This window comes from Arthroderma uncinatum, assembly GCF_011692745.1.
Source record: "Arthroderma uncinatum strain CBS 119779 chromosome Unknown scaffold4, whole genome shotgun sequence".
Lineage (NCBI taxonomy): Eukaryota > Fungi > Ascomycota > Eurotiomycetes > Onygenales > Arthrodermataceae > Arthroderma > Arthroderma uncinatum.
Window position 1 is genome coordinate 1054777 of NW_022983866.1, and position 25652 is coordinate 1080428.

Sequence of the window (25652 nt, forward strand, 5' to 3'; positions counted from 1 at the left end):
CAGCCTAAAGGAAAGACTGGGAAAAAGAAAGCAATTACTTTGGCGAATCCGACCGTTCCAGCTTGGCGCCAGCGTCCCACGCCCTGCGACAAGACGAGCAGGAGAGGTGAGGCCTCCCATCCTCGAGCGGAGGAGACAAGCCCAGGGAGAAAAAGGTCGCGTGAGGGAGCCCGTTGGCCTGCTAACTACGAAGTAGCTAGAGTGTATTTGGCGCTGGGGGAGAGACGCTTCTGGTGGAGATGCCGCTGCCCGTCTGCCGACACGAGAGAGACAAGAAAAAGGCGCCTGGGAAAAAGGAAAAGAGGACCGCAGCAGCATAAAAAAGCGAATTGCTCCTTGGGCTGCTGCACAGGCTCGAGAGCTGGAAGCAATTGCTCGTGCCAGACCCACTGCCGCGAGGATACCGACAGGATAATCATAGTTAGCATGCCTGGCGTCTGGCTGCTGCGTTTTCTGCGTTTTCACAGGCAAGCCGGCGTTGCTGCTGCATCCAACCTCCCCCACCGAAAATATTGTACCTGAACTCGCCCTTTCCGCTTCTCCTTCGTCCTCAACCACCGACGACCATCACCACCACCGCCTCCCATTGAATCTCTACGTCGACCGCCGTCGCTCTCCTCTCTCTCGTTTCGATGTATCCTTGCGAAGGTCATCATACGCTACAGCTTGGCCCTCACTCACCAGACGCCACCGAGAACCCCAGCTTCCAGCTATTCTCCTGTCGAAGCCCCAGGCCTGGCCTACATCCGCGCTCCTGTGTACATCACATCATTCGGCCGCCAGCCTCGTCTCTGCATACGTGAAATACGACACGCAATAAGGGACGCCTTTGTCTGGTCGAAACGACCCCCGCGCCCAGTCTAGCTGCCCACGTCTCTCCTCTGGCCTGCTACGCTGACCTCCCCATTCCCGCGATCTGTGCGCTGCGTCAGCTCTGCGAGCTTCGCTCACGATCCCAATCGCTGCCGGGCCGGCACGAACATGCCATTGGCTCTTGAGTTCTGATCTCTGATTTGGATTTGAATACCTTCAATCAGCTTGCTGCATTCCTTCACCGTCGCACGACATCCAACTCGAGGAGCTATACTCGCCACGGCCGCGTGATCCATCGCAGCCCTTCTTCTCCTCCTCCTCCTTCCCCCCCAACAGGTGCTATTTTTCCCCTGCTGTGAAACCTCAGCTCGACCCTTCACTCGTGCATTAGCGAACCGGCCAAGCTTCGCCTGGGCCAGTTGAATCCGGGGCCGTCGCCGTGGTACCGCGATCCCACACCCTGAAACCTACATCTACAAAAGAACAATCACCATTTCTTACACCAGAGAGTCTACCACACTAGACGGGGAAAGTCGACGAGTCTTGGACCGCTGAACGTGGGCATCGATCGTCCCGAAAAAGCAAAATACCAGCACACAGACACTCGTTGCTGGATCGTGAAGCCTGCCTGCCCTCCATTGACGGCGCCACCACAAGCTCTGCGTCCCGTCACACACATAACACACTCACTCACTCACCGTTCGCTCTGATTACCCTCCTGCTACTTGCACGTAATCCCACGCCGACGTACAGACACGTTTTTTAGGTCCCGGAGTTGGCGGCGTTTCATCCACGTTCGTCTCGTTTTGGTTCCTGTTTTCTTCGGGGAGGAGGCGTCGCGCCGCACCATCCCCGATCAAGAGATCCGCTTTATATAAATAACTCTATCAGCGGGCTTTTATTATGACGACTAGCTCCGGCGAATACTCAGCTACCATGTCCCCGCATCAGACTACTGGTCAGGAATCCGACAACATGGCCGTCAATGATGAGAGCGCACAAGCTTCTTCCCAGTATCTACAAGTAGACAATGAGGATACTCCCGATACCCTAGCAAACGAGAAGAAGGCTGCTGCTGCAAAGGCCAAAGATCCTTCAAGGCCTAAGCGGAAAAAGGCAAAGCGAGCATGCTACGCTTGCCAGAGAGGTCATCTTACTTGTGGTATGTAAAACCTGTGTAGTCCCCATTATATGTAGCTAACCTTTCTGCTTTCCACTGTCTCCAGGCGATGAGAGGCCGTGTCAACGTTGTATCAAGCGCGGATTCCAAGATGCCTGCCACGACGGCGTGCGTAAGAAGGCGAAATATCTACACGATGCGCCGAACGAGGCATTGATGGCCGGAGTGGGAGCGAACCTCTACAACCAGAGAAACGCAACGCAAAACAACATCAATGGAGCAAACAACCCTTCCAGCGCTCCTCAGCAGATGACATCGCCCAATTTTTATACTGCGCAACAGTCACCCGATTACAATGGTTATTCGCAGGCGAAGACTGAATTGCAGGACAATACAGTAGGACCAGAAAACTTCGCTTCACAATCCCCCGTGTCGCCCACATACCCAATGGCCCAATCCGTGCCAAATCAGGCTCTTTCTCCATCCCTCCCTCAATCCGCGAGCGAAACACCGTCAGCGGCGAACCCGGCTCCAAGCCAATTCAATTCGGCATTCTTCGACCCCAGCGATCCTGCGCTGTTCAACTTTGACCTTGCCAGCATGAATTTTGGAAACCACTATGGTGCCTTGGAATTTGGAATGCTTGGGCATATGGCGACAGGGGTAGGTGACACACCACCCAGCGATAACGGAACCCAACGTGGGTCAATTGGTCAGAACAATTCCGGGACATTCGGGCTCGCTGGGTCCAACTTTTCTGAAAGCCCCAGCACCCAGGGCCCTTATTTGTTCGGCGATTCTGGTATGAATGACTGGACTCAGACTGCACCTGTCAATAGAAGGAATATGTATGGTTCAAATGCAAATATGGTGGCTGGTAACATGTCAGACAAACCGCATGCGTTTGCTATCGAGAGTGCGCCGGCCAATCTCGCCAGTCCCGCGTCCAACGAAAGCCCCATGATGACTACTACTTCGGCAACCTTCGATGACACCACCAATGCTGCGGCGTTCAACGCTCGACAGAACGCACCCTTACCTCAGCAGCAGCAGAGGCAACAACCGGTGGTATCTACTCCTCAACTTAAGCAGCAAAATTTAAATCTCGGCAGTAAGCGAAGACATAAAAATGCGTCATCTATTTATGACAGCGTCAAGGATCCATATTCTTACACAAGTGGTTTCCACTCCTTGACCGCATTCATTCAGCGTCGTTTCTCGCCACAGAAGACACTGCGAATTGCCAAAGCATTGGCATCAATCCGACCATCGTTTATCGCTACGACCAAGACCCTCAACAGAGATGACTTGATATTCATGGAGAAATGTTTCCAGCGCACTCTCTGGGAGTACGAAGACTTTATTAATGCTTGTGGCACACCTACCATTGTGTGTCGACGGACAGGTGAAATCGCCGCTGTTGGCAAAGAGTTCAGCATCCTCACCGGCTGGAGGAAAGAAGTTCTTTTAGGAAAGGAACCAAACCATAACGTCAACACTGGCGGCTCGTCTGGCCTACTAACCGGCTCGACATCACGAGGAAGTTATACACCTCGGCCTTACTCTGCTGACTTATACAACTCCAACTCACCAGCTGCCCCGCGAACGCAACCAGTCTTCCTGGCTGAACTCCTAGACGACGAGAGTGTCATCGAATTCTACGAGGACTTCGCTAAGCTGGCTTTTGGCGACTCCCGCGGTAGCGTGATGACTACATGTAAGCTGCTCAAGTACAAAACAAAAGCAGACACCGATATTATCACCGGCAGTAATGGTGATATTGACGCCGGGCAAAACGGTGACGTTGGTAATGGCGAGGCAAACAATGCCAACGGCAATAGCAATGGAGTCGCATCTAACGGCCAACATCGAGGCCAGCAGCGACGATGGGGTAAAGGCGAAATCGCTGGTGAAGCCGGTATGAACCAGCTCGGGTTCCGCGACGGGAAGGTCGAGTGCAGCTATTGTTGGACGGTTAAACGGGATGTCTTTGACATCCCCATGCTTATCGTCATGAATGTAAGTGGCTGCTTCGCTCACATGCATAGTCTAGACCACTCATCTAACGTATCTTCGTCTCTAGTTCTTGCCTTGCATATGAACACCTCTTCAACCTACGGGCTAGTTTGTTGTCATCGTTGTTCTGTTTAAATGCCTTTTTTGTTTTCGTCCTAGTTTCAATTAGCTTCAATTACGATGGCGAGGATGGGAAAATGGAGTGTGCGGAGGTGGGTATACATACAGCTGGGAAAAGGCGTCAGAATCATTTTGGGCTTTACAATCGGGCGAAACCGCCTCTTATTTCTATTTTTATATCCTGTCGTTAACAATATGCAGCGAGATGCAGAAAAAGGCCTCTCAAGGGAAATACCATTCTGATAGGAGGGGAGGGACTAGGGGATCTACATACGCATGGCTAGACGTCCATGCCATACCAAGCTTTTAGGGCCATATTTTTAAGAGAAACCACTACATAGAATCAAGCATTATCTCTAAAAACACCTGTCCCCTGTTGCTCGCTCGTATTTAGCCCTACTTTCCGACTTCCCCTGCGGTTGCATAAGGGAAACGACAACACCGATGAAGCCCGAAGTCGCCGACTATCATTTTATAGATGCCGTCGGCCACGACATTGACAACGATCGACCCCTAGAAGTAATATAAAAGCTCTTTGACCTCGCTCCTGAACGAATCCTAAAGCCTCAAAGATAGAGTTGGGACAAAGGTAAATGCTTACTTGCCTCGGTCCAACCTAATCTCTAGTTGATACATTAACTCACCAACTGGACGCACAGCATCAGCCCAAAATATAATCATCCAACCAACTCACCTCCTATCAAACCAGCAAAAATGTGTAGAGCAGCTACCTGCGGTGTCTGTGGTTTGTCCATCCCATCCAACTTCATCTCCCCTCCATCCCATCCATCCTCCAGATCCCTAAATTACGATGGCGGGGGCGGGGCATAGCCCTAGCTAACATTCTACCAGAACAAAAGACCTGGCGTGGATGCGGCCTCCATGTCCCCAGCGTCATGGACGATGTGCCAAAGAATGAATGGTGCACCTGTGTTCCAAAGAAGGCGGTTGACGACAAGGAGTATCCCCCGATGGTTGGCAAGGGGCACAAGGAGGGAGAAGAGCCACCGAAGACCGAATGACTATCCGGCCTAAAGGGGGCAATAACATACTTGAAGAGCATCTTTTAGATACCAATGTCACTACCGGCAGTTTGGCCAGTGGCTCCTAGCTATACAAACCATGGAGAAGGCTGAATATAGACTGATAACATCTCCTTCTCCTCGTCCCCCTTGTCGTATTGTAATTCTCGTGTCAAGAATGTGCTGGAAGGCATAAAAATCACATGACGGGGTTTGATATAAAATCTGCCATCGCAGAGGAAGTTCCATTACGAGACAACATAGAGCTGGCAACGGGGTGAAGAAGAGAATAGAAGGGCGTATCTTCACGCAGAGGACAGTCCGCGGTGACCCGAACAGATAAATCACCACATACACCGAAGAGACGCTACAAAATGCGACCAGAGGGGCCGAGAGACGACTACGCTGGTCCCGATGTTGGACCCGAGTCACCATTTCCCATTCGCATGTCTGGGCCAGTGATCAAGGGATTTGGAAGAGGGAGCAAAGAGGTAAGGCATTGAGCTTCATACCAGATTCTTTCCCGGATTTCTCTCTCTTTCTTTTAACATAAACACGCCCTTTTATATACCCTCTCCCCTCCATGGTTCTTCACACAACAGTGGCTCGCATATACAGAAGAGTCTAAAAGAGTCGATAAAACGCAAAGATACTTTTTAGGAGCTTCTATCATGCCATTACACACACCCAGTTTCATATATCTTTTTTCCGGTGGTAGAATGCTCACTAGATATTCCACAGCTTGGTATCCCAACCGCAAACATCCCCGCCGATACGTTATCAGAGTATCCAGACCTTCAACTAGGCGTATACTATGGCGTTGCGGCCCTTGATCCAGCGCAGTTCAAGCACACCCGTACAGAAGATGACGCTCCTTTAGACCAGCCGGGAAAGCCAGACACGACCATCTTCCCATGTGTATTGAGCATTGGCTATAACCCGTTCTATAAAAACACCGTCCGCTCCGTGGTATGTATTGATTATTCTTCAATCGCAGTTTATTATAGCCTATATCTATACTAATTACCTGACCAGGAAATCCACATTCTACCCCATTTATCAATGCAATCATCGCCATCTCCTGGTCCATCAACCCCTGTAGTATCTGCAGAGACCCCCGCTCAGCCGGAACATCGCCCACACTTCCACCATTTCCCGGACTTCTACGGAACTCCCCTTAACTTACTTATCCTCGGTTATATTCGACCCGAATATGACTATGTTAGTCGCGAGGCGTTGATTGATGATATTCGTATCGACTGCGATGTTGCGAGACGTAGTTTAAAGCGCAGCGCATATGCTGTCTTTTTGAACGACGAGGTTGCTGATGGTGCTGGCAATGAGAAAGCCAACGCGGCTAGAGAGTGGTTGAGGAAATTCTAGATCAAGGTGGCTTCAAACTATATCTTAGGTTCCAAAAATATAAGAATATACTACTACACCTGTTACTGTGATGGGGACTCCTAATCTAAATGGCCAATAGTAACAATCAGGGAAAATGTGTACAATTCCCCTCTCTATCCAGCGGGGAAAGTCAGACCTAGACTCTTGTGATTTTTTGAAATCTTTTTATATCTTTTTTTATTTAGGTACTGGGTATGGTCAGTTTTGGTGGTGATTCATAGGGGTACATGAACAACTAAAAATGAACGACTGCCTCCAGGAGAGAAGAAAAGGAATCATGACATTTTAGGTCTAGCATAGGAACAGGAATTGGAAAGGATAGCTATGCAAAGATGCGAAACGCTTAAGTACTGGATGATAAAAACAAAAGACCGCCTGCCATCAATCACAATCATAGCTGAATAAGGTCAACCTCGGAAAAGTCAGGAGGGCTTCGACTGAAAATAGCTCGACACTTGCCATCCAGCGCCTGATACTCGTTACTGATCCAAATATGCTTCGTCAGTCGTTGAGTGCGGAAGATTTCATCATCACTGACACCCATATCGTCTCGGGGTATCCAGATGACAGGACGCCTCATACGTAGCGCTTCGTGTTGGAATGCTCGTTGAACAAGCTGGTCACGTTCCTCTGGAGTTAGGTCTTCAAGCTCATCGTGGATGCCGGAGAATAAAGATTGGCCGATTGCGTGGGTAGCTGGGGCCTGAGATTCAGCATCCAGAGCTAGCTTTTGGCGTATAGTCCGAATAGTAGGCATGGTAGCATCGGAGCGGCCACCGAAAAACGGTGATCGGCTATTCGATGAGCGGTCAGCCCATGATTTCCGCCTCAGCTTTTTCGTAGATCCTACTACACGGTTGAGCCGGGAGCTAAGGAAGAGGGGCGATGATGGCTCGGCTCCCTGTTCTTTGCCCATCGCACCTAATTCGATAGACTCATCCTTCTCGCCGCCCTTTTGCTGATCATCCTTATCGGACCCTTCTTCATCCTCCTCCTCAATGCCTAGCCTGCGTCGTTGCGCACGTGCAAACTCTTCATCCCGCTGGGTGGCTTCGTCTTCAAGGGTAATAGGTAGGTAGAGTGATAGGGGGTTGAAGGCCTCGTTTAGGAAATATTGGAAAAGTGCGGTCAGAATCAAGATGATTATCATGCAGATAGCCTGCCCTTGACAGGCAACCTCTTGCTTTTCGTTCCTGACGAGGAAAAACATTCCAATCAGGCAAACCTCCATCACGTAAATCCCGGTGAAAAGTTGATTTATGGCGCGAGGAAACAAAAGGCCACCAGTATCAAAACGGAACTTAGTAACGTAGAGAGTGTTATACCGATATACGACCCAGAAGAGTCCAAAGGTGAGAACATTGAAGACCATGATGAGTGGCGAGATAATGCAGTAAATCAACCCTGCCGAGTGAGAACGTCGTTAGATGTGGGATTATGCGGATAGATATTGATTTTAGTATAGAAAACTTACCGATCGATGCGAGTGTGGTGTAAACGGGAAAGAAGGTCCCCCACTGCATTTGGTTGAGATTCGTTGCTCTAGCCCATTTCTTTCTCGCGGTATTATCCAGCATAGGTGCAAGCACAAACCAACTTATCAAAGCAAATATCTGAACCAAAGCACCTGCACTCACAGACATTGCCTGTAGGACCATATAAGAGAAGAAGTAGTTGCTAGCCTTAGGAATGTTTTGGGCTAAAAGGTCTGGCACGCTTAATACATCCCTAAACGAGTCGAGGATGATCGAAAAGCCAGAGGAGATCGAGACAACTAAGAAGATCTGGACAAAAAGGAAAGCAAAGTAGTAGTTCTGCACTGTTAGTTCAATGGCCATGCCCGTATGGACTCCTTGGTTCCTGGATAAAAACCGGAGGACAAGGGGTAGAAGGGCCATTAGTATCGAAAGGAATAGTGGAGGTAGAATTCCCTGAATAGCTGAGATTAACCATTTTGGGAGTTTACCAAGCCATTTCAACCAAGCAAAGTGTCCTTCCAGATACGATAATTGCGACAACAGGCCGGTAAAGGCCACGGGGAAGGCCCAGCCTATGACCATGGCTGCCACGATGACCATAATGCCGAATGTTCGGATATATCGCTCCCACCATCGAATCGACATATTGTCCCAGATAACATCATCTGGAGATATCTCTACCATGCGGGGCGTCATTTGCTTTGGTATATGATGGCTAACACTCTGGCAGGCCATGTGGGCAGCGACTTGGTGGTTAAACTGTACAAAGGCGGAATTCATAAGCGGGAATTTCTCCGGATGTTGCTGGTCAATCTCAATCTCCAGGTTTAGCCGCGCAACCTCCTTTCGACAATGATAGATCGTGTCAACCTTTTTGCCTAGGAGTGGGAGAGAAGGCATCCAGTCCCAGCCAAAGATTGGTAGACGCATAGTATCCCGGTCTTTTTCTCTGATGTACTTCTTCCAGGCAGGTTCCCCATAGTCACCCTCTTCATATTCTTCGTTGTACGCCACGGGGTATTCTCCGTCCACATCATATTCATCCTTCTTCTTGTCATTACCAGTTTGCTTCGTGTCTTGAGGCACATTAGACCCCACTTGAGGGCTCGGCATAGTCAATGGACGAGCATCATCGTGGTGGTCAAAAACAGTCCCATCCATGCCCATAGGTTGGTGAGTATTCGAGGACTCGGAGGTCCTTGCCTCTAAGTTCTCGGTATCATGTTCTCCGTTCCCGTGAGGTTCTAATGTCGTTGTCTCTGCATTTTGTTGACTAGCACCAGTTCCACCTGGGCGGTGGAAACGTCCCTCGACGCCACCGCCGATTTTCTTCAAGCTGCCCACAACACTATGACCAACCTTAGGAATTATGGAGCCGACATGTTGTACCTTTCCTCGCTTTGCGTGCAATAAATCCTGCACTGTATGGGCAACTTGATGTGGATCTCCAGAACTGATGCCTGCTCCTTCAACCAATTGAGTGGTCCTCCTGTCATTTTCTGCCTGGGTCCTTTCCTTGCTTTCTTTCGTCTGCTTTCCTGCTTTCTTTTCCTGGGCTTTCAATTGTTTCAGGTGAGCCCTTTTGCATTTCTTTATGAGTTCGGTCTGTGCAGACTCAAGTGTGAATGCCAGTTGATTCCGTAGCTTAATTTTGGCATTGAGTTGGTCGAGATCTCGATTCAGCCAGATATTACGAACACCGCCAGGGAAGACGTCAAACAATGTATCAAGTGCGTCGACAGATAGCCATCTGCTGGGGATAGAAGTGACCAGCACCGTGGTTGCCGAAGCGCGTAGTCGATGTTGGGGAGAGGTCAAATAAGACTGTCGCAAACGAATATAGCCTCTGAACTCATCAAAGAAGATGGCGCAGACGTAGATAACCACGATGACGGCGAGGACCAAGTGCGCCCAGTATCGATGGCTATCCTCCGGTCTCACGTTTCCCCAGGCCAACTGATCAAGACCGGAGACATTATACCGATCTATAAAATTCTCGTTCTTGAGACTCACCAAATTATTATCTCTGCCGCCAACTTTGTTCACGGGAATCAGCACCGGGAGGATGATGATCGAGAGAGGGATAAAGATCTTAAGGAGCATTCGTAGATATCGCAGAAAGAAGTAGGCATCCAGTCCGCATTTCTTGATAAACTCCGAGTTCGACGTTCGGAAGACAGGAATAATCCATCGAAACAGGCCTGCTGGAGATGCGGCAGTGCGTTCTCGTTCTGGTACAAGATATGTGCGAGGTTGGCTATAGAGAGGGCCGATATTAGCGGGCATCCACAACACAACCACAGGGTAAAGCAATTGACTTACTAGATTCTTGTGAGTTTACTTTTGAGGATCAGGAAGATGACGAATTCGACAGCGAAGATAATAATCGCCGTCGCCAACGACGCGAGAAAAGTTGAAACCGAGATACCAACAGCCCGCTGGCCGGTCCCGCTCTGCGAATCGATCGCATGTCCAGCCTCCGCCATTCTCGCTTTCCGTAGACACTAGAACTGCCGGACTCTGGTAGAGAAGACAATAATTGCCCTGCAAGGGATAGGTAAATCAACGAGATGGTGGTCGCTAGCTGCTGCGCATGATATAGGGCCGAGAAATAAAGATACAAAATGAGTGAAGGTCACAAAGCATTGGAAGTCACACGGGCAAGAGAATGACAGCCCGCGCTCTTCTTCTTCGTCTTCTCAATCGCTGCACAAAGGAGCGAGACAGTGAATGTCGTTTTATTGCGTTTGTTGTTTCTTTTGATTGCGATGGCGATGAAGGGCAAACATAAAACACGGTTCCGGGATCAGGGCAAGGAAATCACACCCCAGACAACCAGACAACAAGTCAATCCATTCTGCAGGACTGACCCCGGGATATACTGACAGATCTTATATCCAGGGCCGTGACGACGATGATGCTGTGGCAAGCTTGGTGGGACCGCCATCATCATCGTCCATCCATCCAGCATGGAGAAGCCGGTTCATTGGCCTGCAAGGAAGAAGCAGGAAAAAGCAATCATAAACGCCCGCCGGGATGACATCAAGGGGCGCCTGGTGAAACCTCGGCTGCTTCGTGTCGACAAAGCTGGCGGCCATCACGACGAGCTGAGAGGATGGCTATTTATATAGAGCCGCTGTTTGTTCCATGTCGGCGCTTACTTGTCGCCCTGGTCCTGCGAATAGGACTCGCAGAAACAGTTGGTAGACCGATTGTCAACGGTCGACTATTAAATGCTTACTTGCAGGGGCCTTGAGGGACCAGTCCAAGGCCTGATATGGTCTATCGGCGCTGGAATAATAAATAAAGGTCGATAACAACTTTCTCGGTCTTACAAGCCGTTCTATCTGAGCCGGATTTTGTGGCTTTGATAGCCATCTTGCCATACATCCTTGACTTTGGTACATCCAATGAGGACTTACTGCAATTAAGAAAGGTGTGTCCGTGATTGAGATACCTGCACAAACAACTCGTATGTGCTTCCATCTCTGCTGTCGCTTTGATTACCTGGAATCAAGTTACCGTCACAAATCAGGAGCCAATGGGATTACGCCCCAACGAAGACTACGAAGTTATGGCCTATTCTTCTGTTGATGCGTTAGAGCAGCAGATTCACTGTATCGACGGATTGACAAGATAAATGGTATATAAATGGTATATCATCTTCAACTTGTCCATCAATAGAGCCGTATTTTAGCGCCAACAGTTCCGCGGCTATTCTGAAGTTTAGTCAGCAAGTCAAACGGGCGTTCGTTAACTATTGGCTGGTTTAGCCGTCAACGCGCTCTCCATGGACAGATTTGATGCTACGACATGCACTGCGACCGGCTTTGTACCAATAATCACCCATCTAAGGCTGCTTCGACTCGTGGTTGCAGCCTTGTAGGACCTCTGAGCTTGGCCAAGGCTAAAATTGGGAGGACAGAGACGTGGCTGTGATGGTCTGTCGCCATTTATCGATTTATGATTACTGAATACTCGATATGATAACCTGCTTCCCCTTAACTTCAGCCCTAACCAACTATTTACTCTTTGAATAAACATCGCCTCCTTAAACGATGACGTTTTGGAGGAACTCTAAAATCCGTACATTAGGATGCCTTGACACCTGACAACTTGGAAAATTTACTATAGGACGATAACGAGAATGCAAAGGGCTCGTCAAGGGTTATAATGCTTCCGTTTCTCCAACTGCCTGACATCCGTGAATGGAATTACTTAACCACATCCTGTATCGTGACTATGAAGGCCCTTGCCGCGAAAGCCCTGCATCCGCGGCGACATTCGCTGCATGAGAATCCCTCCTCTCATTACAAACCAGTCAGAAATCGCAGTGAACTGCACTTTTCATGGGACGAGACCAATCCGAACATTGTCATCTCTGCAGACAAGGCCGACTTCGACCCCCTGATACTCGAGGGGTTTAAAGAAGAAGGGTTCGATATCGCATATCTACCGCATACAGACAACCCCAAGAAGTTTGACTCTCAACTTCAGAGTCTGCAGGACTCAATGGAGTTTGGGAACAAGTACGCGATAGTGGGTGAGTAATTTAGTTGTTTATTAGATTGAATAGTTACTGTATTGGCTTGTCTTTCAGGGCTCAACGGTTGCTGACAGGTTATATATCCAACGTGTCACAGCGTACGGCGAAGCAGCAGCTCTAGTTCTAGAGGCCTGCATGAAACCTATGCCTAGGTTATGTGCAGTCGTTGCATACTATCCTACCTATCTCCCTAACTTCGATACCAGGAGCATTTCTTCCCTCAGAGTGAAAATACACCTGGCAGGGTCGCAGGTGCTCGTTGGCAAAGAACATTGTTATGTTTATGCCAATTCCCAAGTTGGATTTGCTCAGCACGATTCAACACAGTATAATCCTGTCACTGCAAGGCTGGCGTGGACCCGAACAGTGGCCTGCCTCAGGGATGGGTTCGAGCTAAAACCAGACTTGGAGCCTATATGGGAGCGGCATCTTCTAATGAAGTATGCTTCCAAGGACCTTGAGAGGACTTTACATACGTTTGCAGAGGGATCACGCATTAACTATGTCCCTACTCGCACTGGAGGTTAGCCTGTGGATTTCTTCGCTGGTGCCCCCTTTATATCCTCCATAACCTTCAAGTTATCTAGTTTACATATGATTATTTTCTAGGCATCGGCTATGACGAAATCCGCCGTTTCTATGAGGAAGAATTTATCCCTCGGAACCCACCATCACTGCAGATTCAGCTTATCTCCCGTACCCAAGGGAGTAGCCATGTCGTTGACGAGATGTATCTCTCTTTCCAGCACACTCAGGAGGTTCCCTGGATCCTCCCGAGAATACCACCGACGAATGAGACGGTGGAGATAGCCATCGTTAGTGTGGTGAGCTTCCGAGGAGGGAAGCTCTGCCATGAGAACATTTACTGGGACCAGGCCAGCGTGTTAGTTCAAGTTGGTTTACTAGATCCAACGTATATACCCCCAAGCTTCAACCCTATTACGAATGGTATCAATGGCCTTCATGGTGTGAGAGAACTCCCTGTTAGCGATGGTGGAAGTGCTCGCAGTATCTTGCAGGAGTAGGCGCACAGGAATCTTATTGTCTACGACAACGTTCATATCAAGACCTTGGCTTTTGACTATCTTTTGCACTGTTGGATAGCGTGTATTTATGACTTGAAAAGTAGTTAGCTACTATTAACTATATGAATCCGAAATGAAAAATCACCTATCTCTCATATTATACACACGCTGAAACCCCCAACTCCATCCCCCGAAGGTTGGTTTATTAAATACAACCACCAAAAATGCTTCACAACGACGCTAATAATGGAGCAAGTTGGGAGATCTCTGGGCTTACAGCGTGCTTGCTCCTCATCGTCATAGCACTAGCCCTTTGTGCAATTGGGATAACATCTTCCACTCGTACTTCGCGACCTCGTCCACCTCTTCCAAGAGCAGCAACCACAACACCAAGCAGAGTATCACCCGCGCCATTCACGCTCACAACATCAGCGTCTGAAAATGTCTCTTCCGGCGGGAACAAACGCATATAAACTCCTCCTACAGGGCTATCATCCGCCAGTGACCGACCGAGAATATACGGTGCATATTCCGGCAAACTGAGTCGTGCGTCACCAGGCCATAATATCTGAGTTAACAGCACGCCTTGAGAACCTAACTTAGTTAAGATGCATGGTATCAGTGGTAGAAGTTGTATGCTCTGCTGAGGTACTCCTTCATTCACAATTTCCGCATTTGTAAGAGATACTAGCCGGACCCTTGAGCCACTACTAGGTAGCTGAAGGGCGTCTATTATACGCCACCATTCAGGGCTATCGAAGTGTCCAGTATCACGCGCTGCAGCATGCATAGCTGCAAGTTCGTATCTATTTGGAGTCGCAAGGTCAATAACATGGCTGTCCGGTGCCATATCTGTCGCCCTGATAACTGGAGGATGACCTGATGTATCGTTTTGTCGGTAAAACAGCCTCGATGCCTTGGGCGCAGATACCGGTTCAAGAGCGATTTTCATCCCCTGGCGTTTGCAAAGCTGTATCCATTCAGAAGTCCCTCCTGATCCCCAGTTTGCATCAACCACAGCCCACGAAGGCAGAACTGCTTGATTTTGGACCAACGGCTCCCAAAACGTGTCGAAATTTAATTTCCCTTCTGGCAGTTCGAGAATGCTCATATCTGCCATTGCGATCATCAAGTCCTTCTTCACATCGTTGACGGCAATATATTGAGCCGTCCTGGCTTCATGACTTGAAGGGAGTAGCTGTATTCCCTCTGGCTGGAAGGAGGAGTTATAGGTATCCTGGATAGTACCAAGAGCGCTGCGTCCACTGATATCATCTGCAACCACACTGCAGAACATCACGGAGCTGCCCATGTAACTTGCGGCCAAGGCTACATTGTGACCCACACCTCCAAGGGTTTGTGTGATGATAGAAGGATTGGAGGTCTGTAGTTTCGGTGATCCATCGCTATCCCGATTTGATAACGGCGCGTAATCACACGCTAGATCGACGGCAAGAGAGCCAGCCACTAATACATCTGAACCTTCACTAGGCCCTTGCGTTGTTGACAGACCGGCGGTATGTGCTGGGGCTTCAGGGCTACTCTGAGCTTCTTCAGTGCGAGCTTGATTTATTGGAATATTGACAGCTAAACTGCTATATCTAACAAGAAAGAACCCACAATCAGCTCGCCAATCCTTGTCACACAAAAGACCAAGGAGTGCTAGCTCACCGATTTGCGCCTTCATTGCCCTCCAATTCTAATTTCGCAAGCTCAATGGCAACTTTGGTGCCTACCTCGACATTGTATTCAACAAGTGCCTTGTTCGTTGCCACACTGCGGCCGCCACTGAGTTCTTCAATCTTCGCTAAGACGTAAGGCGTATTATCGCTCCCTTGAACTCCTTCGATATGAGCAAGTTCAACAGCCCGAGCAATTATGGCGTCCATTTCTGGTTTCGGGAACGAGTGCTCTTCTGGTACAGGGTTGGTAAAGAGCATTCCAGAAGAAAGTTGTAACTGTGATTGGGCATCTAGGAAATCGGTTAGAGTGGTGAATGGTGGAGTCCTGGCCAGAAGATAGAACCATATGCGTGGACAGGGAATGATATGACGTACAAATAATTGCAGCAGCGTCCTGTTCGTTTTGGATTACTCTGGGTGCCTTGATTCCACTATCTCGTGTGAAGAAAGCTGGGAACTCGACTTCTCCCTTGCGTCCGTCTGCAAAAGCTGCTACAACTACACCCTCAGTTTCTAGATATTCTAGAGTTCGCTGGATATCCAAGAAGCTTTTGCAGCCAGAGCTGACAACAGCGACGGGCGTGCGACCGAGTTCGGTAAGATCAGCTATATCATCGTTAGTATACCAGCGTATCTTCATTGTCAGAGAATTTGTTACCTGATATATCCATAGTGGTTTCTCCTCCTCGGTGAACGCCGCCTGAATTCCCCGTTAGAAATGAACTGAACAGTGATTTAACGGCAAAATTTTACCTAATCCACCCGTAGCAAAGACCTTAATTCCAGCAAGGTGTGCTAGAATCATAGTTCCTGCAATTGTAGTTCCGCCGTTCATCACGTTCCCTCGAATCCCCTGCATATAGATCAGTATAACCCCTAGAATTCCGTGGCAAGGACAGCAATTACCGCTCCGCAGATATAACCAAGATCCCGGCGGGATACTTTGTGCACCTTTGTCCTTTGGGAGGTTGATGCAAGCTCTGTCAGCTCGTTCTCATTCATCCCAACTCGCGCAACTCCATCGAGGACTCCAATTGTCGCAGGTACTCCGCCAGTTGACCTCACAATCGATTCAAGGCGCATTGCGAGATCCACATTATTGGGATAAGGGAAGCCTGTTGAGATATCACGGTCAGTGTTACGGGTCATTGGTATCAGTCTCCTGCTCAGGACGTACCATGCGTATAGATAGTGGTCTCCAGCGCAACAACCGGTTTCCCCGTGGCAATGGCATCTTCCACCTCTTCGGATACCTTCAGAAACCTATTCGAAGGCCTCAGAGAAGGGCGACTGTGGTAGAGAGCTCTGTACGCCGGAGACCTCAGCAAACCACGACTGGGCAACCTCCCAACTAGCGGAGCTCTGGCCCGCAAAACGATTGGAGACATGCTGTGCTCGGCGTAGAAACAGATAATAATCAACTGGTAACCATAATCAAGGGCTCAGAGGTTCCTATATCAAGTCCCCCGCAGCATGGCGTTCTTCCCCGGAAGCGAGTTTCTGGGCTGGCTTTTCGGCTGTTTGATGTTTTCGTGAAGCCGGAGTTTGCCCGTTGGCGCAGGTGGCCGCGTGGGTTGCCGTAGCTAGTGACCACCTTGTTTGTTCTAGATAGCTTCAACATCCAGCAGCAACGACAACAACGACGAGAAACGACCAGCAGCAGCCATTAACTTGATATCGCGGCTCGCTGGAAGCCTTCAGGTGGGCCATTGAGACTGGATAATACTCGCCACCATGAAGCTGCTCGCTGCGTTGTTCCTTTCGTGCGGCTTGCTCCAGTCTGCGACAGCTCTAAATACCACGTCTACAGAGCCAACGGTGCAGGTCCTACCGAAGAATTTCAAGCCGCCGCAGGTCTTTCAGAATAACAATCTCGTCAGGATCATCAATTTGGAGAAGAGTTATGCGCGGGAGTCGGTAAACGTGGTGATACAGAATGTCGACAAGAAGCCACAGTCAGAGTATTATGTGTCCTTCCCAACAGACACCATCAGCAAAGTCGGAGGTCTCGAAGGATGGCAGAAGGACTCGGCGGATAAGAAGAAATTCAGGGTGACGTCGACACAAGCGATCCCTTCAAGGTGAGTTATCGGTCTGGCCTGCAATTGGTGGTATATAGTTCTAACTCCATCCCCTTTGATAGCTCGCATCAGTATTATATCGTCCACCTCCATGAACCCCTCGAACCCTCTTCGAAACTCACCTTGACTCTATCATATCACCTACAATCCGCTCTCACCCCTGTTCCTGCCGCTGTCGAACAAGATGGCAAACAATATCTCTCATTTACCTTCCCTCAATTCGTCTCTTCGGCCTATACCACCCGCAAGCAGAAAACGACAGTTAAATTCCGCGGTACAGATATTCCAGACTACACCAAGACTTCTACGTTGAAATCCGAGGAGGATCCTAAACGTGAAGGCAGCACCTTTACGTATGGTCCTTATGACATGGAAGTCAAACCGGGTTCTAGTGCACCAATTACCGTTCGATATGAGTACACCAGACCTATTGTGACCTGCACCCGTCTCGAACGTGACATCGAAATATCACACTGGGGTGGTAACCTTGCGACCGAGGATCGATTCTGGTTTAGAAACGACGCAGCCAAACTAACCAAACAATTCTCACGGGTGGACTGGACAAAGAAGCAGTTTCATAACGCACCAAGTGTGGCCTTAAATCTGATCAGAGTACCGCTTGCTCCAGGTTCTGTAGACCCATACTTCATTGATGACATTGGAAACGTTTCAACCAGCCGTTTCCTTCCATCTACTGAGACGCGCCCTGGCCTTTTGGACCTGCGGCCACGTTACCCCATTTTCGGCGACTGGAAGTACAGTTTCAAGATTGGCTGGAATAACCCGCTCTCTAGCGTTTTGCGCAGGCAAAAATCCGGCAGCGGCGAGTCCTACGTTCTTAAAGTTCCATTCATCGACGGACCAAAGATGCCAGAAGGCGTGCAATACCAAGAAATTGAAATCCGTGTGATCCTCCCTGAAGGGGCTGAGAATGTGAAATACGAAATTACTGATGGAATGGGAATTCCTAATAACATTCGTTCCGAAATTTCCCTGTTCAAGACATTTTTAGACACCAAAGGAAGAACTGTTCTAAAGCTATCGGCCTCCAAGGGTGGCGATGAAGCAAAGGATGGAAATTTGATCGTAGGTCTACGGAATTTGCATATTTTTACCATTGAACAATTTGAACATCCCACGGCTAACCATATCTCTTAGGTAACATATGACTATCCCTTCTTTGCCTTATTCCGAAAACCACTAAGCATTTTCGGCGCCATGCTCGCTGTGTTCACTGCCGTATGGGTTCTTGGAAATATTGATGTTAGCATTAAAAAGAGGTAGAACCTGGATGTCATTTTATGTCTTCGGTTTATTTTTCATCGCCCATTTTGCTGGTTCAAACTAACTGTTATTATGATTTTTATATTGTAAAATACCTAAAACAAAAAATAATGGCCATACTTCCTATTAAACATAAAGAAACGCTTATATATACTTCAGTTGATAAATGAAAGGTTTTCTGGCCAAAATACGGACAGATATCAAGCTCGAAAAGCAGGCTATGTATACGGCACAGGTATCAAAAGCAAACAAAATAGACACATAAAGGAAAACATATAGACACAGAAAGACCCAATTAGGTCCCTTCCAGTAGAAGGTTGCTTGTGAAAGCGCGACTATACAAAAATCAAACCAAAAGAGGTACCTTCTCAACGTCAAAGAGGCGGAAGTGCGTAGGTATATATATACACATATATACACGGCACCTGAGTAAGGTGAACAACTTGCCACTATCATTACAAGCTACTCGCTATCACGAGAGTGCCAGTATTGTTAGCACTGCCGCCGGCTCCAAATAAGCCGCCAGCCTTGGCTCTCAGTGAAAAGTTTATGATAACAGAAACAACAACTCCGGCGCAAAGGATAGTAGGACCCCATTTTTCGTGATACACGTTTTTGACATCGCGCTGTTTGCGGATCTTATCGACTCGCCACATGTACAGTAGGAAGCTGTAGACGAGTAACAGACAAGCCATGACTGTGAACGCCCAGGCAGTAATAATGCTGATGCTATCATGGCCGAAGTTCAGGAGTGTGAGGGCGATAGTGCTGACATAGATGGAGAATTCGAGCCAGGAGAGGAATGTACGTTCGACAGCAAAGAAAACCTTTGGTTCAACACGGACTGGGACGTGGATTCCTGATATCATGTTAGTAAGGAGTTATATGTAAAAGGTGTTGGGAGGAAATAAACAAAAAGGATGAACAAAGTCGGGCAACTTACTCTTGCCTTTGGGAGCCTTGAACCTCTTGACCTGGATGTCATCTCCAAGAATACGACGGTTACGGCCACCGCCGGCCCCTTCTGGCAACTCTGTAGGCTGAGGGAATGGCTGAAGATAACTCAGATACTGGAGAGTGTTATTGCCCGCAGATTTGAGATTGTACCTGGCAAGCTTGTAGTAATACTGCCAGCCGCCAACATGCCTTGCCTCCTCAAGATCGTCCCGACTGTCGGACTCATCCTCAGAGTCATAGAGTGGATAGTCATCTCCGCCGAGTAGTCCGTCGGCTGCGATACGCTCTTCGATATCGAGTAGATTACGAGGAGCAGCGAGCATATTTTCGGTTCCATTCAGGGTATAGCCATTGGTCGCCTGGTCACGGTCGCCATGGTATTGCTGCATGCCATTAGCTGCCGTACCGCTAGCCTGCACAGATCCATTGGTGCCATCAACACGGATTCCGCCCTCATCATCAGACTCGTCGTCGTCTAGCATGTCATCGCTAGTCGATAGGTTGGACTGGGTAGGGCGTTCAATACCGAAGCCAGGGGTGACAGGCTTGCGAATGTCGACATCCATCTGAGGCATCCAGAACGGAAGGAGGTTAATGCGATCAGGGAGGAGTGCGGCAGTGCCGTGGATAAACTTGCTGAATTTCGGTACAGCTTCGACGAGATGACTCGCCGTGAGTTCTTTGATCCACTGGGGAGGTTCTTGACCTGCCTGAGTCTGGAGCTTAACTTCGAGAACAGCGTAAGGGAATCGCTCAACATCAGCAGCTGGGAGCTGTTTGAATGGGTAATCGATTCCAATGTCCATTCGGCGCCAGTTTTGACCGCAACGTTGACGGCCGTCGAGGTTATCTTCTCGGACCATAGTCAACTCCGTATCCAAAGAGACACGGACTCTCGCATCACCTGGAAGTTGGAAGGCAGTTCGGTGGTAGAATGATCTGTTGACAGGAACAAGCTCTCGGGTGATGACCCGATACTGAATCTCTCGCGCCAGCTGCTCCCAATCCGCGATCTGCTTCTCGCTCTTCTTACCATCCTTCCTCGCCTTTTCGAAGATCGACTCAACGGTCATCCGCCCTTCCAAATAGGCATTGACGTATTTCTCCTTGATCGGGAATCGAGCCTTGACGGACTTTTCTCCAGTCCAGTCTTCGCGATGAGTTTTCCGCTCGACGAAGATCTGATCGGTCTCCATACCACCATACCATCGTAGACGAATGGCTTCTGCTCCTTCTGTCTTCTTTAGACGTCCGGTGTACAGCTCCCAGGTGTCAGTATTATCATAATAGATCGAAGAGATAGCCGCATCACTCTCCTCGAACTCCTTTGACGCATTGAAGACAAGAACTGGAAGGTGCTTCAAGATGATAAGCTTCAGCTCTGTGATATTGTCGGGATGGACCCAGTACTTGGTGGTTTGGCGAACAAAGTTCTGTTGCGATCCACCAGCAGCGCTGTCTCCCTCGACGGGATGCCCTTTCGTTCTCACAAGGTCGTACAGCTTGGACAGCTTGACGACAAAGGCGTCGTAGTTATCCTTAAAGAACGGCTTTGCTCTCAGCCGAGTAGCGAAGACAGGCCTTAGACACCAGCTTGTTTGTTTCTACCATTGAACCTCAAATTAGCAAGGAAGTAAACGCTGATTTAGGATAAGAGCTACTCACATCATGCTTCTTAATGATCTTCTGGAAGCCGGTATAGTTCAATTGAGTGTATTTTGCCAGATCGTGCACATCGGCAATCACATCACTCAGGTCTTCCTCGAGCAACAGGAAGTCGTCGTCGGTGGGAGGAGGCTGTCGATTTCTCACCGACCCAGACGCACCAGATCGGTCCAACCGCCCGACCACCTCGCTCACCTCCTTGTCACTCGCCTTGATGCGGCGAACGATCTCATCGCTCTTCACCTTCTGAAAGGTAAAGACCTTATCGAGCTCGCTCTCAAGCAAGGCGACGAACCGCCTCTCGTCCTCTTCCGTCCATGGCTTGCGCTTCGGCGTAGGGTTCTCAGGCGTCGGCTGGGTCTCGAAGGACGTCTTCAGCGCATCCTTAAGGTCCTCATAAGCAATATAATGCCAGGCGTACTCCTTGATAAGCGACGAACGAAGCTGCTGCCCAAACCTATTTCGAGAAAACAAAACGCGGGTGTTTAGTATTTTTTCTTCTTCCTCGAGTTCACCTCAGGATACCGACCACCGACGACCACCAGGAACAAAGAAACGTTAAAAACACGGCAACTCGCGTAGCAGCGAGCTTAACGGACATACCTCATGATAGCTTCCAATTGACGGCTGCGAGCTCTCTCCGGGACGTGGCAGGACTGAGGCTGGGAGCGGTGATGCAGAGTGAGGAGGAAGAGGAGACAGAGATCCGAATTGCGAGGTCTTCGCTTTAGTTACACCGGCAATCCCTGCAGCGACTCGACTTGCACCAAGCTAACCTCGACCTCGCAGAAATCCCCACCACGGCCTCGCCACCAGCGGAAGAAACGCAGCTCGGCGTTCTGCGAAATTGAAACCGCGCGCGGGAAAGAAGCTGCGGTTTGGGCGCGTCATGTGACTCCCACCAATAGGGAAGGGAGCTGCAATCACGTGGGTACAAGGTTATTAGAGTGGCGGGCACGGACCATAGTTTATCCGAGTTTATTCTGACGTCACGCATTACTCTAAAGCCAGTTACTCTATACTATAGCCAGCATTCTATATTATAGCGTTACTACATGTGAGGCTCGATACACCGATCTAGATGGCTCCCAGGACGCGCCGGATGCTCCTCCTGGCGCCCTCGCCAACGACGTTGACCAGTCCCTCCGTCTCCAGCGACTTGACGGCCTCCGTAAACTCGGCTCCCTCGACGGGGACGTTGCCCTCGTTCAGCTTCCTCAGCACGTCGGCCCAGCGAGCACCCGTAGACCGCCCTCCAAGCTCGTCGACGATCCCCAGGATGGCCTTCTTCATGTCGTCTCGCATTCGTCGCTCTCGCGCAGTTGTGCCCTCGGTCAGTAGGCTCATGTCGATGAGACCGGTGCGCGCATCGGTGGCCGCCTGTTTCAGGGCAGATCGGATCAGCCTGACCGACTCCTCGACGTCTTCGACAGTGACTTCCTCAGACAGTCGCATGCGCGCGTGAGCTTCAGAGAGACGGATCATGGACTCCAGCTGACGGGTGGTAGCGGTGATACGGCGCTCGGCTGCGCGGATGTCGTCGCCTAACTTGCGCATGGCAACATATGCCTCTGTAAGTGCTGCGCCGGCCGCTGGTGTGAGTTTAGGCTGCAGGCGCGTCTTCGCGTAGGTAATGTAGCTGGTAAGGAACTCAATTGGCTACAACAGTCTGAGTTAGACCATATTTCACCACGTATGGCTCACGCTGAGGGGGAAGTCACTTACCAGGATCTCTTCGCTAGAGCCAGTCTCGGGCGCATCCTCCAGATACATCCCTACCATGTGCTTCGCCAGTCGACGGTCATTCTGCTCATCCACACGGTCCAGCACAAGGTACACCAGATCAAATCGTGAAAGGAGGGTGGGAGGCAGATCGATATTCTGCGGTACAGATAGGTTGGGGTTATATTTACTCCCAATCGGATTGGCAGAGGCGAGGATGCTGGTCCTCGCATTCAGAGTGGTAATAATACCAGCCTTTGCAATGGAGACTGTCTGCTGTTCCATGACCTCGTGGAGCACTGACCGCGTAGAGTCGTTCATCTTGTCGAATTCATCGATGCAGCAAACACCTCCGTCAGAAAGAACAAGGGCACCAGACTCCAGCACCAGTTGCTTAGATTCGGGGTCTCGCGTCACGTAGGCCGTCAGACCGACTGCAGAAGAACCCTTGCCGCTAGTATATATACCTCGTGGCGCGATCTTGTGCACATACTTCAGGAGCTGCGATTTAGACGTCGACGGGTCTCCGCAAAGCAAAACATTGATATCTCCTCGATACCTTGGATTTCCACCCTTTTCGAACGTCTTGTTCGTTCCACCGAAAAGCTGGAGTAGGATTCCCTTCTTAACATCCTCCATCTCGTAGATGCTAGGCGCTAGAGATCTAGCCAACAGTTCATACACATCTGGCCGGCTAGCCGTCGCTTTGATCTTCTCTTCTTCCTCTAGCGATATTTTCCGCACTTGATCAACTTCCCCCGAGACTTGCTCCGCAAGTTCCTGTTCAACGGTTGACGCATCAATGCCCAGTTTCTTCTTGTCGATTTTCTGCACATGCAAAACATCGACGTATGTTTTGAACAGCGCTTTCGTGCTTCGTTGTCGTGGGTTGACTCGAACAGGGTTAGCTCGGAAGATACCGGTGACTTCTACCCTGTCACCGGCTCTGCAGACGTCGACTAGTTCATCATATCCACAAAGCGATACGGAATGAGGTGTCTGTCCTTCTGGGATGGAATCCGGGGTCTCTTGGAGGCGGATGATTTGCTTATCGGCAAATGTACAGCGGTTGTGAATTAGCTGCATAGAGTTCTGGGAGTCACAGAGTTGACGTGGACAGCGTGTCGGTTCGGCAATTTTTCCACGGTCAATATCAACCTTCACGCAGTGGAAACATACATCACATCGGAAGAATGCTGTAAAATAAAGTTAATTTGAAGAGCTTCAAGGAATTGTACAGAAGTATATACGTACCTTCTTTCATATCTGGAATGATGGGAGTTGCCCGAATGACAAGTCCCTTTACGCTTATAAGCTTGTCCATATCTGGGAAAATAGTTAGACAATAATTTCATGTAGGCGTGGTAAGGGGAGGCGTGGTAAGGGGAGTTAAAGAGTTACCAACGTACCTCCTGGATCCAGATCTCTCATGTTCACGGACTTATCCATGCCAAACGGAAGAACCTTGTATGTCCTACTTTCCACGTCCGCAAGAATACTGGATATATCCTGTTGCGCAGGGGCATCGCCGTCTCCTCCAGCCTCGGAAGTGGGGAATGCAGGAACTGAGCTTGCGTCTCTTGTAGCTCGGCCCGGTCTGCGTTGGTTATTCTGTCTGGCTGCATCTACCTCCTTCTCCGCTAGACCAATCATTACATCTTTGGCACACTGATCCATGATTGGGATTATTTCTTGCGGATACGCCTGGACCTGATGCCAAAGCTTAATGGTAGGTGGGAATGCCTTCAAATTTCGAATATCAAGGTTCAACCCAGTAACACCGAGCTGTCGCATATCATTCAGCATTTTAATATATTCTTTCTCTTCGGCAGTAGGCCCCATGGCGTGAATCTCTGCTTCGGACATACCGTCACACGCCATACGATGTTTCCGGGAAAAGTTATATAGGAAGTTTTTAAACGAGGCCATGGCATCCTGGATCGAGATGTTGGTACCCCATATTATTCGTGTGGAATTGCCCCCCAGGGCTTCTGCTTCGGATGTATCAGGGTTGAGGTTAGAGAATGTCGCATCCGACTGTGGTTCGCCATTGCGCACTGGCATGCCACTTTCATCGACAAAGAGGGTCCTGCGTCTGGAACCTGTGGTAGAGAAGGCGTCCGAATGAATATCACCTCTCCTAGTGCCGATATCATTGGGATTAGGTGAACGAAGGAATAGGCCACTGCTACTCGTTGGAATATCATTTTGACGACGTTGGCTGGTATTAGCACGACCGGGGCTAGAACTTGGCATATATCTGATCGGGGAAGAGTCTATAAAATCAGTGAGTATGTGCAGATATATAGGTCCAATTACATCCCATACCTTCAACTGGTGGACGGGTAGGTCGCGGAGTAGTTTCACGGTCCCCCAATGGTGAAGATGGCATGGGAGAACTTCGATCTGGTCCGTTCGCCGCACCCCGCGCACCATCCATTGGTGATGACTGGAAGAACATCGGCGAAGACGAAGGGACTGCATTGTCTCCTCCTGTCCTCCTTGTGCGAGGCGTAGTTTGCGCAGCGTTCTGGGGCAGACGAGACGGGGCGGGGCTGTTGATAACGACCTGGGGCTGCGTGCCTGCTCTCGACGGAGTAGAATTAGCAGAACCCCTTGCAGGGCGTCCGCGACGGCGAGAAGACGACGGCGACAACATATTTAACTAAAACAAAAATGCGTTCAGGGCGTTGTCATTCCAGTCGTTGAATGCTGTT

General features: G+C 49.5%; 9 protein-coding genes across 9 annotated transcripts; 5 read left to right on the forward strand and 4 right to left on the reverse strand.

The window, feature by feature from the left end:
• Positions 1-1749: 1749 nt before the first annotated feature.
• GIQ15_05668 (transcription factor) lies at positions 1750-4034 on the forward strand (the record flags this gene model as incomplete). Its single annotated transcript, XM_033553085.1, has 3 exons — positions 1750-1975; positions 2040-3952; positions 4017-4034. The coding sequence occupies 3 exons, from the start codon at positions 1750-1752 to the stop codon at positions 4032-4034; spliced, it is 2157 nt and encodes a 718-aa protein (XP_033404229.1).
• Positions 4035-4783: 749 nt separating this feature from the next.
• On the forward strand, positions 4784-5091 carry GIQ15_05669 (uncharacterized protein; the record flags this gene model as incomplete). The annotated part of the gene is made up of 2 exons (XM_033553086.1): positions 4784-4814; positions 4922-5091. 2 exons carry the CDS (start codon positions 4784-4786, stop codon positions 5089-5091), a joined length of 201 nt encoding a protein of 66 aa, XP_033404230.1.
• Positions 5092-5465: 374 nt separating this feature from the next.
• GIQ15_05670 (uncharacterized protein) lies at positions 5466-6474 on the forward strand (the record flags this gene model as incomplete). The annotated part of the gene is made up of 3 exons (XM_033553087.1): positions 5466-5582; positions 5833-6060; positions 6127-6474. The coding sequence occupies 3 exons, from the start codon at positions 5466-5468 to the stop codon at positions 6472-6474; spliced, it is 693 nt and encodes a 230-aa protein (XP_033404231.1).
• Positions 6475-6886: 412 nt separating this feature from the next.
• GIQ15_05671 (uncharacterized protein) lies at positions 6887-10459 on the reverse strand (the record flags this gene model as incomplete). The annotated part of the gene is made up of 3 exons (XM_033553088.1): positions 6887-7899; positions 7970-10230; positions 10296-10459. The coding sequence occupies 3 exons, from the start codon at positions 10457-10459 to the stop codon at positions 6887-6889; spliced, it is 3438 nt and encodes a 1145-aa protein (XP_033404232.1).
• A 1756-nt stretch (positions 10460-12215) lies between these two features.
• Positions 12216-13544, forward strand: GIQ15_05672 (dienelactone hydrolase; the record flags this gene model as incomplete). The annotated part of the gene is made up of 3 exons (XM_033553089.1): positions 12216-12516; positions 12683-13042; positions 13129-13544. 3 exons carry the CDS (start codon positions 12216-12218, stop codon positions 13542-13544), a joined length of 1077 nt encoding a protein of 358 aa, XP_033404233.1.
• Positions 13545-13773: 229 nt separating this feature from the next.
• GIQ15_05673 (pseudouridine-metabolizing bifunctional protein) lies at positions 13774-16614 on the reverse strand (the record flags this gene model as incomplete). Its single annotated transcript, XM_033553090.1, has 7 exons — positions 13774-15139; positions 15216-15516; positions 15602-15832; positions 15885-15926; positions 15980-16079; positions 16133-16341; positions 16404-16614. The coding sequence occupies 7 exons, from the start codon at positions 16612-16614 to the stop codon at positions 13774-13776; spliced, it is 2460 nt and encodes an 819-aa protein (XP_033404234.1).
• A 346-nt stretch (positions 16615-16960) lies between these two features.
• Positions 16961-18591, forward strand: GIQ15_05674 (Oligosaccharyl transferase subunit OST1; the record flags this gene model as incomplete). Its single annotated transcript, XM_033553091.1, has 3 exons — positions 16961-17307; positions 17370-18393; positions 18466-18591. The coding sequence occupies 3 exons, from the start codon at positions 16961-16963 to the stop codon at positions 18589-18591; spliced, it is 1497 nt and encodes a 498-aa protein (XP_033404235.1).
• Positions 18592-19046: 455 nt separating this feature from the next.
• Positions 19047-21821, reverse strand: GIQ15_05675 (vacuolar transporter chaperone; the record flags this gene model as incomplete). Its single annotated transcript, XM_033553092.1, has 4 exons — positions 19047-19450; positions 19535-21152; positions 21214-21670; positions 21817-21821. 4 exons carry the CDS (start codon positions 21819-21821, stop codon positions 19047-19049), a joined length of 2484 nt encoding a protein of 827 aa, XP_033404236.1.
• Positions 21822-22290: 469 nt separating this feature from the next.
• GIQ15_05676 (cell division control protein 54) lies at positions 22291-25594 on the reverse strand (the record flags this gene model as incomplete). The annotated part of the gene is made up of 5 exons (XM_033553093.1): positions 22291-22872; positions 22939-24131; positions 24190-24261; positions 24345-25211; positions 25264-25594. 5 exons carry the CDS (start codon positions 25592-25594, stop codon positions 22291-22293), a joined length of 3045 nt encoding a protein of 1014 aa, XP_033404237.1.
• Positions 25595-25652: the final 58 nt, after the last annotated feature.